Source organism: Sitodiplosis mosellana, unplaced genomic scaffold, assembly GCF_009176505.1.
Source record: "Sitodiplosis mosellana isolate CC-2019 unplaced genomic scaffold, AAFC_SMos_1.0 Smas_scaffold_6226, whole genome shotgun sequence".
NCBI lineage: Eukaryota > Metazoa > Arthropoda > Insecta > Diptera > Cecidomyiidae > Sitodiplosis > Sitodiplosis mosellana.
Window position 1 is genome coordinate 16,986,271 of NW_022601467.1, and position 14,370 is coordinate 17,000,640.

Sequence of the window (14,370 nt, forward strand, 5' to 3'; positions counted from 1 at the left end):
CAATGCAAGTGATACGACCAGTATTATCAACACTGCTATTGTTGGTGCTGTGCTGCTGGTGGTGCTAAGCCACACCAACCAACCAACCAACCAAAAACCCATTCGTTGCGAGAAAACGGCGGTTCGCCATTCGTTCTCGATCTTTGTTTTCATTTCTTGTACAAGGTGAATGGCTGCAACTTTCAGAACTGATAATCCAGTTTTGGGTTGCATCTAAAATTACATGCGGTTTTTCTTCTTTCTTGTACAACAATAAATGAACTGTACTTCGAGCGGGAGCGATTGCGCTCGGGCGTGCGCCATTAGTTGTTTGGCTTGGGAAAATAAGCGTTTGAGAAATCGGCAGCTGGCTGTGGGTGAAAGCTGCAAAAATCACATTCAAAATGCAAAACAACCAGTGATACGATTCAAACGATAAATGCTAATTAAATTCCATCAATTCGGTTATTGAATGTCGGCGGCGTCGTCGTCACTTTTATTTGAAGCAAATCTGTGGTAAGTACGATTGAGACTGACACAAGCCATCGGCACATTCATAGATACACACAATGCACGCAAGCAAGGGAGTGCTTATAATTTGCATTTTTCACATACATTTCCGAATAATACACGAGATAGAGATAATAATGCGGAAAACGATCAAATGAGTGAAGTGAGAAAATGCCGAAGAAATTGTTTGCCGTTTTATTTTGCTTTTATTTCATTATGACACACATACTGCAACCAGCTCTCTTAACATTCCAAACGATCGGCGAAAAGATCGAAAGCGAGAGAGTTGATTGCCGAAAGTGCGACGCGAATGCAATTAAATTGCTTGTGCAAAATCAAAAACATTGCACTGAGTTTCAAGTACAAGGTTAAAACCACCAGCTGCTACTCTTACAACGATCAACAGTTTGTTATGCCTTTTAACCGCGAAATGCAGTTTCGTGAGACGACCTCTATTAAATGCCTAAAACGGCATTTAATTTGGTAACTAATTGCTTTCGACATTGTCACCCAGGCGCATTACCAACACGGTGGTTTTTTGGTGATGCATACACAAACTTTAGCTGAGATTCATTTGTGAGATGAGTTGAATTCTGGTTCCGTAAAGCAAAAACAAAACAAAAAATCCATTTTTTTTGCGATTTAACGGAAACATCGTATCGAAGCCGACGACACCTGGTATTTCGTGAATTTCGACCGATTTCTTCATGCCTTGACCTCAACCAATTCACACATAGCGTCTATGTGAATCATTTTTTTTCTCTCTCTAACCACATTTTCATGATGGGTTATAACCCATTATAATGGGCATGCTACAACTTGATAAAAAATATAGCCCATTAGATTAAAATCAACAATTTTTTTTTTCGTTGGAAAGACAATATATATGACATGTGATAATCAAAAGGAACCGGAAAGATAAAAGTTTGTAGAACTAGAAGAATGAACAGAAAAAAAAACTGAGTCGTAAAATGTATCAGACAAATCGGTCAATTAAGTTGAAGATTGAAGGCGAAATGGTTAAACCATTAACCGTTGGAATGAGTTGACCGAATAGAGAAAGACAAACAACAAATAAAAACTATGCAGAGACACATCAAAGTACATTCAGTCCAATTGCTTGAGCGTAAACTTTCTAAGTAATTGTGCATTGTGTGTGATTGTGGCACACAATAAAATAACGGAGTCAACGACAATTTGAAACTTACAAATTCTCTTTCTCTTTCTCTTTTCTCACTGTCTTGGATTAGCGCGGTTTCTTCATATCGTGCCATTTGGCAATTGGCAAAAGTTGATTGAACGCATGACTTAGTTGCACGTGGTCATTTGATTTTCGTAATTTATAGACATCGAAGTGTGGCGACCACAGTGGTGACACATCCACCGCACCGTACCACGCGTGCATATTGAAAGTTTTTTTTTTGGGTGAATTTCATTGATGCTGATGATGATTGGTGTAAGAGAAAATGTGCAAATTTTACTCAAAATTGTAGTCGCATCGCATGACTAAAATTGTGGCTTTTTAACATCTGGTTTTTATTGTGTTTCCAGTTACTTTGTGGCACTTTTCGTTTTTGTCAAATGTGCGAATTGAGATGGAACAAGATACTTTTGGCGTGTGTACGCGAAGCGAAAAAGTTAGATGAAGACTTGGAATTGAAGATGATACAAAATGCGGTAAACTCAGTGAAATTCACGTTTTTGTTTCTTCTTTTTTCTTCCCATGCGACCGAATCGTACCGAAATGTCGTCGGCGTATCGCGAATGAATTGCAGAAAACATTTTAAATTCGTTCAAGTATGAAACAAATGTGTTTTTGAGACAATTCTTTCCCTCCGCAATGCCGCTCTCTCATACTTTCAATGTATGAAATTTTTCGAAGCGCAGAACACTAACGTTCGTTCGACAATAAAAAATTTTTTTGTTCGTTCGTTCGTTCGTTTGACATTCATTTTGTTCGATGTTCGGTCCGAACAAAGTTTTTTTTTATTTCAAAATCTCCCGAATAAAATTGGTATTAGTATGAAAAATTATAATAAAAGCTAATAAAAGCATGAGCTGTAACGATTACATTATAAATTTGATCAATACATCGAATTTTCTAATGTTAAAATTTTTTATTCGGACCGAACATCGAACAAAATGAATGTCGAACGAACGAACGAACAAAAATTGTCGAACGAACAAAAAATATTTTTTTTTAACTGTCGAACGAACGAAGCGTTCGAAAGTGTTCGACGGCCAACACTACTAACTGGTAACACAATCTAACACTCTCATCAAAATTGTTTCAAAGTTGAATGAAACTTTGGATGCCGAAGCACTTGTCGATCCAATTAAAGTTTTTAGCGCATTTTCGCAGAAAACTTGTACCGTATGTTATACACCGAAAAATGCACAGCGAAATGTAAGTGGTGTGTGTGTGTGTGTGACTCCAGCAAACATAAATTGGAACGAAAATGTGTGAGGGCTTTTGCGACGCATTAGTTGAATTAAGTGTGCATCAACAATGTTTCCAGTGGCAACGAAGTTGCGATTCATTGTTTCCATCATTCATTCCCTGTACAAACAGATCATGGATTCCATCAACGATTTGACACAGTAAAATGGCACAGTTTCTTTGTACCAATTTTGTTTTTTCTCGGAATAAAATAAATTGTGTGAGTTGAAGTGTGATTTTGTTTGCCTTTTTACACAGTTGAGATGTGAACAAAATCCGAAAATACGCTACACACCTTATTTAATTCAAATTCCCCATTTCTTTCCTATAATAATCGAAGTCATCTGTATCTTAGGAATGTCATATACTTGCGCTGCGCATTTTTATTACCTTAGAATCAAGGTGATACCATAATATTTTAATCCATAACTCAAAACAGCTACAGCTCAAACAGATAAACATCATCGCTTGAGCTCTCGTTCCCATTGTGGATCGAAAAATGCAGACCAAATTTCGGATTGTAAACACCAAAAACCAATGGAAGGTACCTTCATCGGTGATTTGTCATTGTGACTGATGAGATTATTCGAACTAAATGTAAAATATGAATATTTAGCGACAACTTGTCGCCAACAACAAAATTCAATACAAATCCAATGGAGAAAAACAAACTTTCCTTGTAATTTATACACGAATTTCAAGTGGATATTATAAGTGATAAGTCCATTCGTTGTAATGCCTATCATGGGCAGCCCCTATGAAATCAATATGAATTATTTCTTGTTATTTTAATCGTGTGTTGTTTATTTTTGTGGTTTTCAAAGAAGATGGTCCAAAATATCGATCAAATCCGTTTCGTGAACAAAAATAGATTGTTCGAATGTCTTATGCTGGGCTTATTTTAAAATTTCGATTGTGGCGCTAAAAACCCATGATATTTTAAACATATAACAGAAAAAAGAAATCACTTGGAAGCCGTGAATTTGTGGCAAGTTATTAACATCACAATATATTTAGCTAAATTTAGAAATTCACACAGTCATTAAGCTACTTCGATAATGATGAAACTGATTGAGAACGACTGTAAAGCAAACATACGTTTTCGGATGGTTTAGCATCTCAGCATTTCGGATATATCCGAGCATATCGACGACGCAAGTCAATGTATAAGTGGCGTGCGTCGATGCGCACAGCTACATCGACTACACACAAACTCTGCGCTCTCTGTTTGAGTGTAATAATAATGTTTGAATCAGGCTTCACTTTAAAACTAAAATATTCAAAGCATCGACGCACGCCACTTATACATTGACTTGTGTCGTCGATATGCTCGGATATATCCGCTGCATACGAAATACTGAGATGCTAAACCATCCGAAAACGTATGTTTGCTGTAAAGATTAATGAAAATGGATTCATTTACTGAGGCACCGCTAAATGATTCCTTTGTGCTCAGTTTCTTTTGCACTTTGCAACAAAACTACAACGAACAAGAAAACGAAAAAAAAGCGCAATTCTAAATGAAAATTTGTTTAAATATGGGCAATTCCGGATGTGTTCACCGATCGATTTAATGAGCCCATTGAATAGAAAACAAGTTATCGAATGGGCCAAGTACACTCCGAGCTGGCCCATTTATTGATCTCTCGCTAGCAACCTGTGTATGTGTTATTGCATTCAAGTTTCTTCATAAAAATAAATTCATCTTGGGTTTTTCACTGTCATCTGCATTAATGACCGTGGCAATCGTTTTATATATCAAACAGATTCTTTTTTTGGTTTTATTTCGCTCGTGGATGCTGTACTGCGCAGAACTTACGGAAAATTAGAAACGAAATTATTGTGCTGTGGACTCGTGTGTGTGTGTGTGTGTATGGAAACGATATGGGACAAGAGTGCACAAGTGAAATAATCACAATAAAACCGCACGATTATGTTCTACAGTAAAGTTTAACTTGTATGCAGGATCAAAGTATTTCAACGAGTTTCAATCTGTTCGGGGGCTACATTTGCAAGCCACAAAGTGCGCGTTCGACTCACAAACGGAGCTTTACTCTTGCGAAACGCTTGCACACATTTATTAACATAAAAGTTAAATAATTACCATTCTCTCTCTCTCTCTCTCTCTCTCTCTCTCTCTCTCTCTCTCTCTCTTTGTGTGTGTGTGTGTGTGCACTCGATAGCCGTTGTTTTCGACCGTAACGTGTCTGAAATGTGCCTTTTGGTTCAGGATTGTTGTCAGTAGAGACGACACATACATACAATTCGAAATTCCATAGAACAATATTTTATTTGTTTCCTTCTCTGTTTGTTGCGCTTTGCCATTGGGGGGAATGTAATGACAACAGAAAATGCATTAACTAAATACACAAACTCTAGATAGAACTGTAGTAGTAGATAAAAAGTGCACATTGCATAAGAGAGCCCAAAAAGAGTGTCGTGCGAATTAAAATGGAATGGAGAATTGTGAAATAGTGAGTAGCTCAATCGATGCTGTATGCCCTCTGCTCTGCAAAATTACCGTGCAAATTCAACCGGCAATGATGCTACATTCTTGACCGTCCACGAAACAGAAACAAAATCAAAAGCAACCAGAATCACCTCTCTGCTTCTCTCGGGTTGTTGTTGCCACAATTAACGTACGGCTTTAATAAGAGCCAATCGATCTTTAATCGCTCGAACTCCGTCTCTGGTCAGTCAACAACTCTTTCGTAAGCGACGATTCAAGCGTAGACTTTGTGTTGCTTTCCCAATAGCACGCAAATTTGTATCTAATTCAAATCTAAATAGAAAATATTGGCCCTTTTTTAAATAATTTTCTAGCTTGTATTTTTCCATCTACATTCTACCGTAGGATAAATCGTGACTTTTGGCACGTATTCCAACGAAGCAGACTGTTAGAAATGTGGCGCGCGGAGAGCCTGTTTGTGCGAGATGAGAAAAAGGCAATTTAGTCAACAGAACGAACGGCGAGGAGATCAAAGCTTGATTTGTGACTGTGTTGTAATTTTTTTTTTCCAACCGGTTTCCATTTGTTTTCGTCCGATTTTTCATTGAAGTTGTTCGAATGAATTCAGATCGCCGCTTTTGGCACATCCACTATAGGCGAATGAATCTCTTTGTGTGCAAAATCGTTGTTCGCCTTTTTCCTCCAAACTGGTGTGTAAGTGGTTCCGATCCACTGTTTCGATCGTGTATTAAATCCGATTTCTTCCTAAACGCATTAATACATATACATATATACCATTAGGGTGGTTTTTTTTCGGACTTTTTCGAATTTCACATGCGGCAGTATTTTTTCAGGCGAGGTTGGTCATAAAAATAAGCCCTGTAAATTTTTAGCCCGATCGGACAACGTTTACCCGTGCCTCATCGGCCTCAAAGTTTGGAGCTTGGGCCCAAGGGAAATCCACAAAATCATGCATCTGAAAACCCCACTTCCGGTGAACCGATCATCATGAAACTTTCAGAATCTCATTTATTCACCAAACAATGGAATCTCTGAAAGTTTCAGGCGGATCGGAGCATAAATAGAGGTAGCTCCCATACAAATGATCGTATTTCCATCATAAAATCGGCCAAAAAAGGCAATTTTTGTATGGGAGCTACCCTTGAATCTCATCCGATTGGCTTCAAACTTTCTGAGATTTCAAATTTTAGTAAAAAACTATGATCCTGAAAGTTTCATGACGATCGCACAAGCACAAGTGTGATTTTTGGTCCCCATATTTGGACGAAATTTCCTTGAACCTTCACTTCACTCTTCACATTCAATCGCCAGTTCCCACCAAACCAATCAACATATTCAAACCATATAGCACTTTAATTCTTCAAATAGCCTCCCAGAATTAGATTCATGCACAAACAAACATAAATCTAACTGATATAAGTCATTTTACCCGACACAAAGTCACAGAATGGGGACCGAATGCATATATTTTGACGTACATTTTGCACAAAAAGTGGTATAATTGTCGTTTAAAGCATAATTTTAAGGCGTAAAATGGCTTAAATGAAAGATATTGAGGCCTTCTTTGATAAACTACCAACGATATTATGTTTGTAACGTCAATTATACCACTTTTTGTGCAAAATGTACGTCAAAATATATGCATTCGGTCCCCATTCTGTGACTTTGTGTCGGGTAAAATGACTTATATCAGTTAGATTTATGTTTGTTTGTGCATGAATCTAATTCTGGGAGGCTATTTGAAGAATTAAAGTGCTATATGGCTTGAATATGTTGATTGGTTTGGTGGGAACTGGCGATTGAATGTGAAGAGTGAAGTGAAGGTTCAAGGAAATTTCGTCCAAATATGGGGACCAAAAATCACACTTGTGCTTGTGCGATCGTCATGAAACTTTCAGGATCATAGTTTTTTACTAAAATTTGAAATCTCAGAAAGTTTGAAGCCAATCGGATGAGATTCAAGGGTAGCTCCCATACAAAAATTGCCTTTTTTGGCCGATTTTATGATGGAAATACGATCATTTGTATGGGAGCTACCTCTATTTATGCTCCGATCCGCCTGAAACTTTCAGAGATTCCATTGTTTGGTGAATAAATGAGATTCTGAAAGTTTCATGATGATCGGTTCACCGGAAGTGGGGTTTTCAGATGCATGATTTTGTGGATTTCCCTTGGGCCCAAGCTCCAAACTTTGAGGCCGATGAGGCACGGGTAAACGTTGTCCGATCGGGCTAAAAATTTACAGGGCTTATTTTTATGACCAACCTCGCCTGAAAAAATACTGCCGCATGTGAAATTCGAAAAAGTCCGAAAAAAAACCACCCTAATATACCATACTACAGATATTAAATGCTAGACAAAGATAAAATAAGACCATTTAAAATGTATTAAGTTTATGTGCATTTCGTTTGCATACTGATTTATTGTTCGCCACGATATATTCGTAAATATCAACAAAGACAAGTTTTGCGCCCAAGAAATCAACCGTGAGCTCAAGTCTCGTGCGAAACAACCAGCAACAGCATATACAGCGAGAGGTACATATATCCAAGCAAATTGATTTAAAATTAAATGATGCGCAAAAATTCTCTTCGCTATATGAAAATTAAGCGAAAAAAAAAAACACAACAAATTAATATGCATCCAGAATGATGACAAAAAAAGGCGGTTCCGGTGAAACGTGAAATCGAAATTTCGATCTGCATTAATTATTGAGTAGCATGTAATTTAATTAGATGCTCGGTCGATCGAGAGATAGGTTAAAAGAACAAATGGACATTTGTTTTCTACTTGCTGCGGCGATCAAATAATTTACGTATTCCAAAATCGATTCTTTAGCATTATTAATACTTCATAATAATCAAATGTCAAGACTGCGCCATTTCAATGGCGTTTGTTTTCACCTCAAAATTTGCATAACAAATGAATATAAGGTAATAAACATTTCAATATATGTGGAATATCCCCAAAATGATTGGTTTATCAGAAGACACGTGAGCGCATCACTGTTTTGATCAATGCAAATTCAGGATTTTTCAGATCCCTTCGGCAAAATACATAACGTCATCATCACGACAGTGAACGCGTGCGGTTAGCATTTATTTCGGTTTAATGGACGGACTGCAATCCAACGGCAATTTTTTTCAACTAGAAACTTCAAGCAATTTGACAGCAACACAAAAGGTCGAACAACTTATTAAATACCATGAATCGGCCTTAAATTAATTTTTAATTGATTACTCATTTCATTTCAAATGAAATTTCCAACTAAGATCGGTTTTTTGGATGGAAAACACACATTTCGATTTAAAAAAAAATGATAAATTCAGACGCAATTTTTAAAAAAGGAGAAAAAAGTGTTTTTTTCTTGTCTTTCTGACGCTTGTATCCTTTTGTTCTTCACATTTTTTTCCCATTGTAAAAAAGAGAGGTGACTGATGCATTATTAGTTCATGGTTTTCAATGCATATTCAAAATGCTTGTGAGACAAAACATAAGTGATAGCAGTTTTATCAAACCACTTATTAAATACCATGAATTGGTTCTAAATTAATTTCTTACTTCATTTTGAATGATATATCGAATTAGTCTTTTTTTCGGAAAAATACACATTTCGAAAAAAAAATTATAATAATTGACTCAGACATACATATAAAAAGCAGACAACAATTGTGCGTGGTGTTTTTATTCTTGTCTTTCTGACGCTTGCATCCTTCATGGCATTTTTTTTCTTATTGTTAAATTAAATGAATTGAGGGTTTTGTGGTTTGCAGTGGATTATAAATTTTGTTGTAGAACCATAAAAGTTTTATTATAAATCAAAAATCGCGTCTAATTTATCGAGCAACTCATTAATGTACCAAGCAACAAGAACTGGCTTTGAATGACAAAAACACTCGAACAATTCTTATCAAACATTTACAACATTCAGAATAGAATAAAAACTTCAGTTTGACATTTGCAGCAGAAGATTATCATTACAACGAGTACGAAAAAAAAATGAAGAAGCATTAACATTGTCAGTGCTAATTTTAGTAAATAAGTTAGTGTCAATTTCAATTAGGAGCTGTAATTCTTTGAAGTTGAAAGACGGTCAATTACATTTCAATCTGAAACGAGTACCAAGCGAGCGTGCGCGCACGAAATGAAGAAAAAAAAGCGTCATCAAAAATGTATAATACTTTGTCGGAGCACAAAAGGTTGCGGCGAGACGTGTTTTTTTTTCCGTCGGTTCCTTTTTGTATTTCACATTTATTCCTTTTTAATAATGACATTTATTGATTGAATAATTTACGAATAAATTATGAGTTTACGTCTAAATTAGGCTTAATCCCTGATAGCCCAACTGCAATAAATGTGAGCGATGTCATTTCTCGGCAGGCAGTTGATTTACGATAATTAAGGCAGTAAGAACGTTCTTGCCTCGTCGAACCGACCAAATATCGTCATCATCATCATCATGGATATCATGAGATTTTGTTACAAATTTATGTTTTTGATAGGTGTTTGTGCACCGATTAACCACAACAAATGGAAAATTCTCGGTGGTGTGGCACGAAGTACGATTGTACTAACGGCGATGACTGTGTGTGTATTTCAGCCGTGTATTCGATACTTTTTGCGCCATTTATCAAATCTGGTGGAGGCTACTGGCGTTGGTTTAATGGTCAGCATCGGATTTTTTGCCACAGTGAGTTTAATTAGCTTTTCGTTGCAACAGACCCAAGTTCACGATACGTTGCTTCGATTTCAATCATCGGTTAAAAAATGTATGCATTCGATTTTCGACAGCAGCAGCAGCTGTGTTGTGTGAAATGTGTGTTTTGATTTAAGCCTTTCTCTCACTTTCGTTCGTCGTCTAGATGCCTCGAATTCCCAATCGAGGATTATATTTGCAAATGCCGAGCGCCAAAGTGATTGGTATACGAAGCGTATAACAAGCTCATTGCTTGGTTTTGTTTGTACAATGATTTTGACGGCATCGATAACAATTTCAACCGTTTTATCGGCAAAGGGTATCGGCCCTGAGGGCTGGATGGTGCCATACAAAGCAATGTAAAGTGCTATTGAACATCACTCTCGTCTCGATGAGACCGATACGCACACACACACACACACATGATAAGCGGTTTTCATTTATTCACCTGTTTCAGATTTACAATCGAGCAGTCTACATTCGGGCGATATTGTATCATTTTAGCATTGGAAATGGTTGGCGGCTTTTCCATTCTGACGTGCGTCACATCGATTGCTTCGTTTTTTGTATCGATGTGCATTTATTTGATTGCTTTTGTACGGAGCTATGAAATTCTTCTCGCTAGCATCAATCAAATGGCATTGCAAACATACGTAAATCGGATCGATTTCACGGGAAAATTCACGCAACTCATTGAGTTACACGTCGAAATTTATGTGTAAGTTTGTGAAATGCAACTCAATCAAATTGGAATTAACCACTTTTACTCTGTTTCGGCAGAATGGCCGAAAAACTGATAAAATTGGTGCGAGCGGTTATCCTTTCAACACTTTATGGGTCGGTCATATTTTTTGCCACGTCCATTTTTCAATGTGAAATGGTAAACAGTCGAAAACAACGTTCAATTTACATCGAATCAAAACTTTTTTTGCCATTTTTTTTTTCAGCTTGGCTATGAGAAGCTGAATGCCGAGTTCTTTGTATCGATCAGTGGCCTTTGGATGTCGGTCGTTGGCATGTATGTGTACAGTTATTTTGCAACGAAAACAACGAGCGAAATTCAGGCGATTGGTGAAAAAATGTACGAGACTCAATGGCATCGTTATCCGTCTGAATTTCGAATGTTTGTTCAACTGACAATCAGCCGATCACATCGTCCACTCCATTTCCATGGCTTTGGTTTGATTAACTGCGACATGGTCACCTTTTCAAAGGTATGAAAAGCAAACATTTAACCAACTTTAACAATGTTATCTATTTTCGAAATTGTTGTTCAACAACAGCTGTTCATCAAACAAAACCAAACTATTTTTTTTTCTCCATAATCTAATTCAGCTGGTGAATTCAGCCGTTTCGTACTATCTCATGTTCAGGCGCATGGGATAATCGAGATGGCTTGTGCAAACAATACACACACCGATTACGCCTTTGTTTATACTATCATGGGATTCGACGGGGACGATTTCAGCAATAAACAACACAAGTGTGCACTTGAGTTTAAATCTCAAAAAGCTTTTACTCGTCTTCATTAAATATTTGAAAGCAAAAGTTTGTCGTGTTTTGTCCTCCAAGTAGCAGCAGCATAGCAGATAAAGGAATGTGACGAATCAAAAGAAAGAGGATTCAGGTTTTGTCATGTCTTGCGTTTCTTTTTCTTTACGATGTTGTCTTGAACATCGTCAATGCTTAATTTGACAGACTGTTTCACTCTTTGCAACATAATTCAGTGCAGTTGTCTATTCGACAGCACTAAACTATGCGAGCACTTTTCTTTCAGACGAGAAACACGAATTGAGGGGAGAGAAAAAAGGAAGAGTAAAAATGTTTCAAGGACAAAATAAATGTTTAGTTTAATGTTGCACGCAGATTTAAACCTTATCCTTGCAAATTTAACGAAAAAGTAACAAATGTAAACAAAAAAAAAATGTTCACAAAATGCAATTTTAGTAAAGTAAATGTTGTGCTCACATAAAAAACAGCGAGTTTTTTTCCCTGTTTGATGTGAATTACGCGTTTTTTTTGGAGTCAATATTGAATCATTTTTGTTCAATTAGTTTGTGTGCTTTTTAACGATCGGATGTTGCCAAGACACATATGCCAATGCTCATAGTCAAATGCATTTTTTTTCTCAAGTTGTCGATAGCAGCAGCAGCAGCAACCAAGTGGTGGTTTGATTTGATTGTCCAGCCAATAAAGATACTTTCAAAATGAAGCAACACAATTTGCAAAGTGTACAAACATTGCCCATATATGCGATGATGGTAAACTTGTTTCGGGCCAACCCAAATCACTACAATTGAGACGTTATTAGTAAATGAATCCAATGACACAAAATGATTTCGATTTCGGTTTATTTTGTTTGTTTGTTGTTTTTTCCATTGAAACCGTGTTGCATTTCATTGGTCAAATCATCATCAATGCATTCGCCTTCAAAACTGCATACTATGTATTGAGCACATACATTTCCAATCGGCATCGTGCTTAAATTATGTGTACATTTCGAATTGCACAATTATCGACTTGGCTCTGAGTGCATAAAATCTACTGAAGCGTGCTTATTTACAAATTTCACGATATATGCGAAATTGTATGTGGCATATTTCTTGCATAATTCAGCCTCTATTGGTGTGTTTTATGTTGAATGGGCACGAAGAGCTCGAAAAAAAAGAGTGAAGAGAGAGGGAAACAAACTACAGCAAACGAAAATCCAACTCATTTTAAATCGAAACCAATTCAATTCTTTTATTCCATTCCATTGCGTTGCAATCCAAATGCGAAACCGAGAAAAAAAATTGTAACTGGTTGATATGACTCGGTACTTTGACATTTTATTTACATTTGATTTGTGACACAGTTGATGCATTTAAAATATATAGAAATTGAATGGGATTTTTGTATGTGTGTGGTATGTAAACCGGACCGGGTTGACCCATTCAATACTTCTTTTCTTTTTCCCGATCATTTAAATTATGCAGAGGTTATATTCAATTGAATCGTATTTTAAATTCGATTTCACACAGAATGTAATTGAACACAATCCAGTAGTTTGGTTTGTTATAGAAAACTACGACATAATTAAAATAGCGCAAATAAAATAGAAGGTAAGTCATAGAGGAAAACAAGTTTCAGCTATTTTTGACTCGAAAAATTTTCGTTGAATAAATTAAGCGCTTAAACAACAAAAAAACACTTAAGGTCAATTTCGATATTTTAATTACAACTAGACGATTTCGAATGGAAAGAACGGCAGCGAGTAAACAATTGAGAATTTCGCACAGAGAATTTCGTTCAGTTGAATGAATCCTTGAAGAAATTACACCTTTATTGGGTTGCCGGCGCACAGTTTAGCGTTCTATGTTCGGTCTGTCGAGTAAAACGGTTACGGTTGGTGGGATATTTTAAATCGACAAATTTTCCCAAAATAACGGTCGAATGAATGCATCGTGTTGAAGCTATCCAATTTGCAAATTTGGCAATTAAATTTTTACCCATCCTCGTCTATCACCCTTGCTGCGACGCAACAGCGACCATTCGTCATCGGTGAAAATTTCATTCTCGGCTAAAAATTGATTTAAATTATATTAAAATCATCGAACAGTTTAATGTAACAGAGAATAACGTACCTTTTTCAAATTGGAAGTACCGATTTGGTGAGAAATACGCGTTTTCAGCGGCGACATTCGTTAGAGCGGAAGTACTGCGATAATCATTATAGAAACGGATCGAATGCAATACCAGAACTAAGAACAAGATCAATCGTTTCATTTTCTTTTATTGACACTTCTCTCAGCTAGAACTTGTGCACAGCAACACATTCATTTGACGCTTTGACATTTAAGTTTTTTTGTTTCGTTTCGTTGATGTTTTTTTTTAAACGTTGACTAAATTTAAAAAAATTTCGATCAAATAGACTAATAATTGAACACTCCGAGCGCGAGACAGAGTAAAAGAATAGAACGGAGTGCGAAACTCAAAACACCAAACAAGTAAACAAACCACAATGGATCGGATCGTGTGTGTGCACGCGCCGCTTCGATCGTCAATTGAAAGACAACTGTTCTGATGTGTGAGCTGAATGAAAAGCTATATCGAAAAATAACATACGATTTCGTATAAGTTGAGCGAGCAAGCGAAGAGTATTTATGCTTTTGACGACCACAACGAATACGAAAGAAAATCAAAACAAAAAACGTAAAACTCAAAACGAAGTTCAAGTCGTAAACACACAGTGTGTGTGTGTGTGTGTGTGTGTGTGTGTGTGTGTGTGTGTGTGTG

At 36.7% G+C, this 14,370-nt stretch overlaps 1 protein-coding gene across 1 annotated transcript; it reads left to right on the forward strand.

Moving 5' to 3' along the window:
• Window positions 1–9,272: 9,272 nt before the first annotated feature.
• LOC129578467 (uncharacterized) lies at window positions 9,273–11,974 on the forward strand. The gene is made up of 6 exons (XM_055467128.1): window positions 9,273–10,168; window positions 10,262–10,454; window positions 10,553–10,813; window positions 10,876–10,975; window positions 11,043–11,309; window positions 11,431–11,974. Exons 1-6 carry the CDS (start codon window positions 9,859–9,861, stop codon window positions 11,479–11,481), a joined length of 1,182 nt encoding a protein of 393 aa, XP_055323103.1. The 5' UTR covers window positions 9,273–9,858; the 3' UTR covers window positions 11,482–11,974.
• Window positions 11,975–14,370: the final 2,396 nt, after the last annotated feature.

What these genes read in the sequence shown, in the direction of transcription:
- LOC129578467 (XM_055467128.1), top strand. Translation starts at nt 9,859, where the DNA reads ATGGATATCATGAGATTTTGTTACAAATTTATGTTTTTGATAGGTGTT. An exon ending in TTACACGTCGAAATTTATGT is followed by an intron (nt 10,814 to 10,875) that starts GTAAGTTTGTGA and finishes CTGTTTCGGCAG; the next exon opens with AATGGCCGAAAAACTGATAA. An exon ending in CCATTTTTCAATGTGAAATG is followed by an intron (nt 10,976 to 11,042) that starts GTAAACAGTCGA and finishes TTTTTTTTTCAG; the next exon opens with CTTGGCTATGAGAAGCTGAA.